General features: G+C 44.4%; 1 protein-coding gene across 1 annotated transcript in view; it reads right to left on the bottom strand.

Moving 5' to 3' along the window:
- The window catches only part of Fam189a1 (family with sequence similarity 189 member A1), a 392,181-nt gene that overhangs the window by 221,590 nt on the left and 158,725 nt on the right, over positions 1 to 11,866 (bottom strand). The window contains exon 2 of the mRNA XM_021203138.2: positions 6,643 to 6,699. Coding sequence (XP_021058797.1) covers positions 6,643 to 6,699 — 57 coding nt within the window. The remainder of the gene's footprint in view (positions 1 to 6,642; positions 6,700 to 11,866) is intronic.

The following is an 11,866-nucleotide window of genomic DNA, read 5'->3' on the forward strand; positions in this document are numbered from 1 at the left end:
ATAAAATGGTCTCCCACACCTAAAAAGCACCCAAGTCTTACCCAAAAACAGTGTCCTGAACAATTTAATGGTCAGCCCTACACTGAAATAAAAATGTGTAGGTTGCCTAAGTTTGTAAAATCCTGAGGAATAAGCAAACCCTTGGAAAGGTGGTGGGCTCTCACTCTTGCTACACAAGGGAAGGATCCAGTGAATTTAAAAAGTATTACTATATGAGTCCTATAATAGAAACTCAGAAGTGTAGAGTGGCATTGGCTAATACACTCAGGTATTCTAATGTACAAGCAGAAAGCAGAGACACTGAGAGGTAGGATCATAGGCCCTGGGTTTATATCTGAGCCCCTTCTAGCTTCATTCATGTATGTGTGTATGCATATATATATATATATATATATGTGTCTGTGTGTATATGTATGTATGTACATATATATATGTATATATATGTACATACACACACATACATACATATAAACACACACACACACACACACACACATATATATATATATATATATATATATATATATATACACATATATGACTAGATCTAGCTATATTGACACCATCAAGAGAGGGGCCCAAGAAATGATTGATGAATGATTTCAGCCGGGCATGGTGGTGCACGCCTTTAATCCCAGCACTCGGGAGGCAGAGGCAGGTGGATTTCTGAGTTTGAGGCCAGCCTGGTCTACAGAGTGAGTTCCAGGATAGCCAAGGCTACACAGAGAAACCCTATCTCAAAAAACCAAAAAAAAAAAAAATATTGTCACCATCATAACCATCATCCACCCATGACGAGCACAGTTCCAAGTCACTCTGAACCTTCAAAGGGGACCATGATGGTTGGGACCAAAAAAGGAGGCAGCTTTGCCTGACAGAAAAATACGCTCAGCCATGGCATCATGAGGTTACATCATCCCTAAGAAGGCCTAAAGCAGACGATGTAGTCATTGTTGGTTTTGACATTCACGGAGCCCCAAGATGGAGTCCCCATCCTGGATCAGGCTGATTACAATGTAGTTTAATGGGAGAGAGGATGAATTCAATTCAACCTTCCCATCCACTGAACCATCCTAAGGAAGCTGCCAACCTACTGTATGCATTTATCACTTATACATTAGCCTTTCTTCAAAGAGGAGAAAAGGGCAGTAAGATTGCTGGCACTGAGGCAATAGGTATTCTCATAGGGAAGGCCAGGGAAGGAGAGGCTACAAACCAACCTGTGGGCTGTGGCTGTAAGTTTCATAAAACGCAAACGATGCCATGAAAAGGAAAGTCAGCCCAGAAGAACAGAAAGTTCTTAGCAAGTTGCACAGCTGTCTGTCAAAATGAAAAGCTCAGCACTGGGGTTAACCGGTAGAATGGATGTATCTGAAGCCCAAATAAGCTGTCCGAGAAATAAAAGAGAGGAAATATACCTAGAAAGGATGAAAAAGACTAGAAAATGTTAAAGATCCTAGAAGGTCAGTTCAGCAGGTGAAATGTCCGCTTGGAATTGAAGAAACAAAGAAAGAAAAAAAAATAATGTTTTAAAATTGCAACAAAAATGTGTTTCGAATTATCTAATAAACAAATAATCAGAATGAGTCTAAGTCTCAGCAGTGTGTGGCACCAGATCTGAGGTCAATTTATGAATAGCTTTTTCAGGGAATTGTAACAGATAGTGTCTCTCAATATTATAGTTATCATTTATCCAGAAATTCATTGGTAAAAAATCAATCCATTCACAATGAAAATTAAGGCACAGTCATTAGGGAACTTTGTACATTTATTCTAAATTTTATTAAAGAGAAAAATGCACAGAAGTAGCCAAGAAGATTACTCAAACCACAAAACCATGACTTGTTAGAAATGTTGTCGTATTAATGTGGATGACAGTGGCTTCAGGAGAGAGGGACAGGCTTATTCAGCAGCACACAGGTATCAGTAAACAGACTCACATCCAGCAGTCGGAGGGGGAAACCCTTCACCCAGGAGAGGAAACCCTAACATTCAAAAACTGCTGGGACAGTGGCTACCCATCCTCGGCTACATGAAGAAACATATAGAGCCTGGGGTCTATAAATTTTTCCCATATACATGGGGTGGGGTGGAACAACACAGATTTTACAAGATTAAAAAAGTAACAACAACAACTAAGAGGGCTGGAGAGGTGGCTCAGCAAGGGAAGGCACATACTGCCAAACCTGAGGCCCTGAGTTTGATCTACAGGGCCCACATGGTGGGAGGAGAGAACTGACTCCTGAAGATTCTCCTGACCTCCTCACACGTGGCATGACACATGCACATGCACATGTACCGGTACAGGCACAGGCACAGACACAGACAGACAGACAGACAGACAGACAGACATGGACAGATAGATAAGACAAAAGATGTGCCGTTAAAAATGAAAAGACAACAGCATTACACAATATTATTCATTTAAAACTAAAAGGCATCCATGTGCTAAGAAGTCCCACAAACAAACAGTCTTCTGAAAATAAGAAAGTGCAATCACAGAGGATCTAGCCAAGAAGCCAGATTCCTATCAAAAAAAGCTTAAATCTCTATGGTACCACATCACTACAGATCAGGGCCCTTTAAAATAGACTCCCAATGATTTGCAATACATGAGATAATCTGTAATTTGTTATGTATAAGAATAGTGCAATCTTGTGGGTAGTCTCCTCTGGGGAAGAAGATGAAGGGTTTGTTTTATTTTTAAAATTTAATCTTTTTCATGTAAAAGCCTCTTAATAAGTATTATAATTATTGCAAATAAGATAGGGAGGCAGGATTCAACTCACTGCTAGTTTACATATTTTTTTTTTTTAAATTATGTATCTGTGATTACACACGAGAGTGTTGCCATTAGGATCATGAATGTCACAGGGTGCTTCTCTGAGTCTTTTGACAAGTCCTCTAATTAGAGCTGTGTGGTCTGGGTACTAACTTGAGATTTGTTTACTGCAAAGAGAACAAGTCCCTCAGTCACAGGAGATAACTTCATATGACAAATGACACACAAGGATGCACACACTCAGGCACACACAAACACATACACACACATGTGCGCGCACACACACATCCACGTACATGCGCACACACAGCATTTTTCTTCTACTGATCTCTCTGGAATCATGCTCACAAGGTCTTCGTCCCCAAGGGCTGGTCAGATACCTGCTGTCCCTTCCTCTCCTCCCTGTCAGAGCCTTCCTCCTCCAGTGTGTCACCAGCTTTGCATTAGATGTCTTGACTCTGCTGTCCAAACCACAATCCATGTAGAGGCTCAGAACCATGCAAATGGACGGACACATCCCAGCTAGTAAACAGCTCACGTGTGTGTCTCTGGGGCTACCCACCCCTACCATCAGCTGTATCTCCTAAAGCCATCTCACATTGCTTCTTTCTAACCACCATGAGGGCCACTTCCCTTCACAGAAGTCAACTCACTATGGTGGTCGTCTCAGAGGATAAGAGAGGCCAGTGATCTCCCTGGGAATGAGAAGGCCAACTGAGTAAATATTGAAGTCGTAAAAACAAGACCCTAGGGATGAGTAGGAAAGACAAAGATTGAGAGGAAAGGGATGTGAGGATAGATGGCTTCACAGAATCCGGGCTGGGTGTGGCAGTGTGTGAGAGATGATGTGCAAGTCAAAGGATTCACAGTTAGAGGAGAGCCAGCAGGCAGAGGGAATATCTATGAGGTGCGTGGTAGGTTGGGTGGGGAAAGGGAGGACTTTGGAGTCAAGGACTTGGGTTCAAGTATAAGGTAGGTTTGTTAAAGCCTGGTGGTTGCCTCTTCTCTTCTAAAATACAAAACTGACTCTTGCCTATATACCAGGAGAAGTGTGTACATCACACTTGACCAATGGCCACCACCATTACCCATAGTATCTCACTGGAATTTCTACAGATAGATCATGTGAGGCCATTCACCTGAGAATCCTAGGTGACAGCTACTTTCATGTGTCAATGTGACAAGCACATAGTCCCCAGCCAGATACTTGCTGGGACACTCCTTTTGGATGCTGCTATGATGGTTTTTTTTTTAAGATGAAATGAACATTTAAGGCAATCATCTTTGAACAAAGCAGATGCCTTGCCTAATGTGGTAGGGCTTCAGCCAATCAGATGAAGGCCCTATGAAAAGAAAGGAAGACTTCCTCTAAAGAAAAAGGACCAGGCCTCTAGACTCAAGGGACATTCATTCTCTCCTGAGGCTTTAGCCTATAGGAGGAGGCTGTAGAATTGGACCCTGTTTACAATCCCATGAGATTCGATAAAGTAAATACTCTAATAGATGAGCAGGCAGAGTTTAGCGAGCTACATCCTAGTTGTTGTGTTTTCTTGGGATCCCTGACTGACACACAGATATGTAGGTAAGTAGAGTTTGGTCTTTGTGCCCGAAGATTCTGCACAGGCAAAAGGCCATTCTTATGGGAGAGACAACTAACTACCCATCAAAACTTCCTTCCCTCCACAATGTGCAGCTGCCTCTGAGAAATGTCTGTCCAGACAGGCAGCATCTGCAAGCTTCCTATGGAGCAAGAATGATTTGGTGACAAGTTCTTACTAGGAGATGCGCACATGATGCCCATCACTGTTAGGCCAAGGAGACCCATCCCATCTATCCCCGAGACTCCCCAGGCATAGGGAATAGGAGGACCCCAAATGTTAAGACCCACAATCTCTGACATCTTCTGAGGAAAAAATACCTGCTGAGGGCAGTGCCTGCACTGGAGAGCCAATGGGAGTAAATCTGTGCTGCACTGAGCCACTACAAATCCGAGGTTTGGCACAGCGGCTGGCATTTCCCTAGTGAAGCCCTTCATCCTCCAGCTGGGGCCTGGGAGGAGATCAATCAAGGCAAGGTGAATGTGAGCATCTTCCAGAGAGCAGCTGGTCCTACACCAATCACCCAGCAGGACTTGGGAACAAGCCCTTGGAACACTGCCTCGGCAGGTCCAGCTGCTGCCATCCCCTCCTTGCATGAGGCTCCAAACACTCTCCCCCTGGCTTTCCCAGGACACACCCGAGCCACAAGCATCCGGCATTTCCCAGGCACCTGAATCCTGGCCACCATGTGAGCATCTCCATCCTGGGGCTAGGACAGGAAGTGGAGTGAGGGGGTGGCAGGCTGTTTCTTTCTACATCCACCCTAAGGAACTCGGTTTCCCTTTGTTAGGCATCGTAGATCTTAATATGTCCTGTTGGGGTATTGAGGAGGAATGGAACAGTCTGTCCCTGCGTTGCTAAGGACGGCTCAGAAGTTATGGCTGGTGCGCAGCCAGTGTGTGTACTGCCAACCCATTCTGCACAGAGCCAGCTCCTTGATCCCCATGCTGGAGTTGCCATAAGGTCATCCATCCAAGGGAGGGAAGAGCTGGCGGCTGGGATAGAGAGGACACAGAAGAAACAAGAAAGACCAGATTGTTATTGTTATTGTTGTTGTTGAATCTGGGTGGAGGGTACACCAGGATTCACTATGCCAGCCCCCCCCCCATCCACTTTTCTGCACATTTTAATTTGTCTAGATTAAAAAAAAAAAATCTAAGGCAATCTGTCCTGTGAACTGAACTATACAGGAGGAGGCTCAACAGAATCCAAGCCACTTTCTCCCCTGACACTATTTCAGAATATCAGTCACATTCCTGAAGGAAGTATCGTCCTCAAACACATTTGTTTTCCCCCTACTTGCATTAATATGTATAATGCATCACTATCTCCAAGTCCTATCACTTAAAACAAGAGTTTAAATAATTGATTAATACAAAAGGGGAACACAACCACACTGCCTCGTTCAGTGCCCATCAAAGTTCTTCTGGTCCTGACACAGATACATCAATATATTAATGCACACACAGAGGAGACCAAGCTACAGATCAATACACACAGAGATGCGTGGGGTACTTCTCAGAGGGAAAACCCATCATCCTTCCCCACCCATCCATGGTCCACACCTCCATACCCTGCCCAGTGATGATTCTCCTCAAGAAAGAATCTTTACCCATGAAGTTTATAAAGTGTAGACACACACCTCGAATCAGTACTGACAGTTATCCTCCAGCCTCGGCTCTCCGACAATGTCTTCATTATAGTCTCTCTCTCATTCTGGGGACGCCCTTGGCTTCTAACTCTCTGGCCTCTGGGCATCCTAGTCTAGTTCTTTCAAAGGTCTCTAGAGCCATACACTTGGCTTCTATCTCCAACACCCCCCCATACACACACACACACACACACACACACACACACGAACCTAACATTTCTTGAACTCTGGTAGAATGTGTGCGGTTCTATGCTTCGGTATAAGTACCTGCACACACACGAACAGGTCTCAGTGTCTGGAAAAAGCATCAGCATCCAGGCTTTCAAAATGTCTTTGTTTTTCTAAATGCCCTCAAGGGATGGCACTAAAGCAAAGCAAACATAAAGGATGGGAGCGGATGATCTTAGGAATCATTCAAGCAAGTGGCATGCTGGGAAGTACAATATGCTAATGAGCAACAGTTCTTGAGGGTCAGCCCATCAGCACGCAGCAGACACTATGCCCCACCTCCTGGCAACAGCTGAACACTGTCCCTGTCTGCTACTGCCTCTCTCAATGCTCTGCAGGTAAAGCACTGTCCCAGGCCACCAGGGGCTCCAGGAGCCACTTACCACAAGCGAGAGAGGCCTCTTCCAGGAGACAACACCAATGAGTCCAGACAGCAGCACCTGGGAAGAGGGAGAGTAGAGGGTGGTGAGACACTTGGAAATCTTTCAGACCAACGTCAACCTGTTCCGCCCAGAAAAGGACGTGCAAAATCCATACAACACAAGAGACAAAGCTACTCCCCATCTAGAATCAGCCTCTGCAACTTAACAGAAACTCTGCTTCTCAAGGTCACAGAGAGGTCACCACAGGCTACAAGACACTATTCTACAAGGTCCGTCACAGGACTATCCACCAAGAAGACCCCTTCTGTCCATGCAGGAAAGGGAAGGAGGCCCAAAGAGTCCTTCAAGAGCTTGTGTCCAACTCCCCGAGGGCCTCCCATGTGACGTCTCACAGCTACCATTTCCCAATCACACCAGCCAAGAAACTGAGACTTCAACACACTGGCCTCTAGGGGACATTTTAAGATCTAAATCACTGCATGTATTACTCCACCTGGAGTGGGGCACTGGACTCTGCAATGTTGACCTGCTCTCTCACCATACTCCATAGAAGCAGCAGGCCTCCTGCCTCCCAGTGTGGAAACACTGGGTCGGTTCTAAGGGCAGCAAGGGCCACGCCAGAACAGATCAAAGAAGGATTCTCAAGCCCAGGGGAGGGGATGCTGCCTTCCTTTCTCGCCCTTGTCCATTTGTGACCCGAGGGAGCAAGGCCCATCCTTCAGGGCACAGTTCAAAAGACATTCAGAGTCTCTGCTTCTTGACTATTGGTTCTTAGTTTGAGCTAAATTTTACCCAAATCCAGCTTCCAGTGAGGAGCTGTGGCATGTTCTGGTGACTCAGTAGTTCTGTAGGTTTATTTTATATCATGCCTGTGAGGAAAAGGGTTGTGAATCAAGCTAGCTGTGAGAAATTACCATGCCATGAAACTGCTGACCCGTTTAATTGACCGATTTTGTTACTCAAAGTCCACAATTTGCCCAGAATACAGAAAAACTGCAGAAGGTCAGAGAAGAGTAACATATAATTAAACAGCTGTGGAAGAAAAGGCAAAGAAAATAGAAGAGGCAGGACGATGCTGCTGGAGAGGGGAGGCGTCACCTTTCAGGCATGTCGAATACCAAGTCACTCTTTCCCACTTCCCTACCCAACCTAGGGGATGCCACAGATTAAAATCAGAATTGAGACAGAAGTTCCTGCTACAGATGTGATGAAGTGGACAATAGACTGTCAGGTAGCAATGGCCCGTTTATAGCCAAAAGTCTTTTCCATTGATGGTACCACTGCTGGCCAGAGAGGCCTGGAATACGCTAGCTCTGTAGATCTCGTCTTCTCCGTGCTAGAATGTTCTTTTGATGCCTACAATCAAGAATTTTGTTCAGATCATCAGATCTGATTCAAAGGCAAATGACGAGGCAACGTTTTTAAGCGGCGAAACGCGTCCTTCTAGAAGGAAGATGAGAGCCAATTCAATTACTTCCCCCAAACACATGGCAGGTGTGCCCGACAGCTATTGCAAAGTCAGCTTACTGCCAAGAAGCCGCGTTTGCTCCATGCCTAGAGAAGGAAGCTGTTGCAAAAATGGAGCAAGTGATCTATCTGCCTGGGCTGACTGGGACCTAGTGAGCTGTAACCACCACAGCACTTCAGACTGCAGCTCCGGCTCCAGCCTTTCCTGGTCAGGTTCACACAGCAGGAGAGACCCTCCTATGCCTCCACCTTCTTGTCTGTGTTCCCCTCCTTGTCTGACTTTCAGCCACACGGCATGGCTAATCTAGCTGTAGCCTTGCATTCTTTTCTAGCACCAGGAAACAAACTCACCATCATGCCAGCTCTACCCATGGCTTCTCTTGAATTCAGTCCTCACCATCCCCTTTCATTGCAGGCTATTTCCGGCCTGTGGCCCCAGCCTCTTCCACACCATTTCCTCAGGCGGGATGCACCAGTCTACCACACTCATAATTTCCCAAAGAAAGCCCTTAATGTGCTGTTATGGGTTCTATCACTTGAAGGGACCAGATCACACAGAAGGAGAAATCAGGCTGTGTCTCCCCCACAACCCTTTGAGACCAAGTTCAAAAGCTACCTGTGCTATGGTTTTACAAGCTCTAACTGATGGTCCAACCTCGGACCTGGCTCCTCCACGCTCGTTGTCACACAGGCTATCTCAGACTCCATTATATGGCATAGAATTTCCTGTTACCCCTCCAAAGGATAGAAAGGTCAGATATTCTCCTTTGTTTGGGGCATCTCTCTAAAGATGCCTCCTCTGCTTCTCCTCTCTCACCACCCTGGCCATGACAGCTGTCTCTGTGACACTTACTTAAAACTCTATGTTAAATTCTTTAAAAATTTATTCATTGAGGGTTCTGTACAATGACATCTATCTATCTATCTATCTATCTATCTATCTCCCCGATGACACACACACACACACACACACACACACACACACACACCTGGGCATGGTGCCTGCTCTGGAATGTGGTTGATGTACCAGGTGTCACTCCATTGAAGAAAACTGATATTTTCTTATCCAGGAGCTATCAAATGCCAATAACGCCTTAGCTAAGGGTGGGATTCCACGCAGGGATACTGTCTGGCTTGAACTTCTGTCACGCCGTGCATGCTGTCACAATCTCTGCGAGCTCATATGGCTATCCACCCTCTTATGGTTGGAAAACACTAATTCCCTGACGGCAACGATCTCCTCTGGCTCCTACAATCTTTCCGTCTCATCTTCAGCATAGATCACTGAGCCTTGAGGGGGAGAGGAGCAACCTAGACTCGCAGTTAGGGCTGAGCATTCTAATGTCTTTTGTTCTCTTTACATTGTGGGTTCCCATGTTAACTGGCATCTACTGTAAGGAGCTTCTCTGATGAGAACTGAGCAATGGACTGATCTATGAGTATGGCAATATGTCATTAGGAGTCATTTTATTGACATAGTAAGAGTAATAGGTTTCCCCCTAGGGTACATCGGCAAATAAGAATCCCCTTGATTGCCCTCAGTTGTCTTATTGCTCTAGTTAAGATGTAAAGCACTGTATTGAACAGAATGGGAGAGAGTACCAAGAGTGAGTTACCATAGGTGCTATTGGCTACCCTATAGAACTGGATGGCAAGACCTTATTAATAAAGAGACCACACACTTGAGTTATAAAACATGGAGAAATCTAGCGGGTACTCTACTAGAAGCTTCACCCCCATTGGCTAGCTTACACAGTGCTTGAAGGTGCTACGAGAGGAGAATCTAACACCATCAATCTCAGCCAGCTGTGAATCTTGAAGCTGCAAAAACAGCCGACCTAGTGCGACATGCCCACTGGTGCAATAGCTGCACAAATGCTACGAGAAGAAGCAACTACTGTTTTGTTTTAACAAGATTTAAGGCCTATTCCACAATACAGAACCCATACCTGACATCATCAATAAGACCTTGAACCTGTAGCAAGCACTGATAATAGTTTGTAATGTTTTAAGGGGTCTCTGGTATCCCTTATCCAACAATTCAAAAAAAAAAAAAAAGATAACTCACTCTTGGAATTCTCTCCATTCTGTTCAATACAGTGCCTTAAGGCTTCGCTAGGGCAATAAAGCAACTGAGGGTAATCAGGGGGGGATCCTTAGTTGCAGCTGCTATAGTTTTATACATAGAAGACCCTAAAGAGCCAAGAGGAAACTTATGATTAGAAAATACATTCAGCAAGGTAGTGGGATAAAAATTGGATGCATTAATATCAACTGAATTTGCAACAAACACACCGAGGAAGACATCAGGAAAACAATGCCATTCACAATAGCCTCAAATGAAAAATCTTGGGATAATTCTAACTAAGTATGTGAAAGGCTTGTAAAATAAAAACTTCAAAACATAGAAGAAATTTAAGAAGACACCAGGAGATGGAAAGGCCTTCCATACTCATGGGTTGGTAGGATTAATATAGCAAAAATGGTTGCTTACAAAGCAATCTACAAAGTCAATGCAGTGTCCATCAAACTCTTAACACAGTTCTTCATAGAAAATGAAAAAAAATCTTCAAGTTCATATAGAACCAAACACACACATACACACATGCACACGCACACACACACACACACACATATACACACCAAAAATAAAAACACAGCTTAGCTAAAACAATACTGAATAATAAAAGAACAGCTAGAAACATTGCCACTCCTGGTATTAAGTTATACTTAGAGATAAAGTAAAAAACCAGAATGATACTGGCATAGAAACAGACTGTTGATCATTGAGGTTGAACTGAAAAAACACCTAAATCCATACATCTAAGAACACATGAAATTTGACAAAAAGCCAAAAACACACACTAGAGAAAAGATCAATAAATGCTGATGGTCAAACTTGGATGACTGCGTAGATAAGAACAAAAATAGGTCCATATTTATCACCTGTCAACTCCAATGTAGACCTGGTACCATGAATGTGACAGAAGAGAAAGTGGCAATAGGCTTGAACCCAACAGCACAGGAAAGGACTTTCTGAACAGGATGCAATAGCTCAGGCACTAAGACCAAGAGTTATAAATGGGACCTCATAACACTGAAAAGCTTTTCAACAGCAAAGGACACTGTCACTCAAGAAGATTGGGGTTCTATAGGAAACAAAAAGATAGCTCAGGAAGAAGACATGCATTAATAAAAGTATTAATTAAGTAAAGTATTAATGTAGCAACAATCCTGGGAAGGCCAGAGCCATCATCCTACATCGGCAGCCGCCCATTTCCCAGGACTGTTGGTAGGATTTATTTGGAGGTAAACATGATGTGGGTCTTGTCTTTCTGTCTGCTCTCGGCTGTTAGACACAGTCCAACTTGGCTGTATGTTTCCTTAGGGTAAGCTGTCTCACAGCTTTGATATGAGTTGTCATCTAAGGTTTTCAGCAGCCTAGGCCCACCAGGATAACCACTCCTTATTCCATCAAAGCGATCTGAGACCTAAAACACAACTCTACCAATGAGAGGCCACATATATGATCATGGGTGCTCCAGATTCTAGAATGTTATTGGGAGGAGTGTAATAGTCTGTACTTTTTGTTTGCTTGGTTTTTGTTTTTTGTTTTTTGTTTTTTTGTTGTTGTTGTTGTTTCTGAGACAGGGTTTCTCTGTGTAGCCCTGGCTATCCTAGAATTTACTCTGTAGACAAGGCTGGCCTCCAACTCACAGACCCACCTGCCTCTGCCTCTGCCTCTGCCTCTGCCTCT

The sequence above is a fragment of the Mus pahari genome, chromosome 1, assembly GCF_900095145.1.
Source record: "Mus pahari chromosome 1, PAHARI_EIJ_v1.1, whole genome shotgun sequence".
Lineage (NCBI taxonomy): Eukaryota > Metazoa > Chordata > Mammalia > Rodentia > Muridae > Mus > Mus pahari.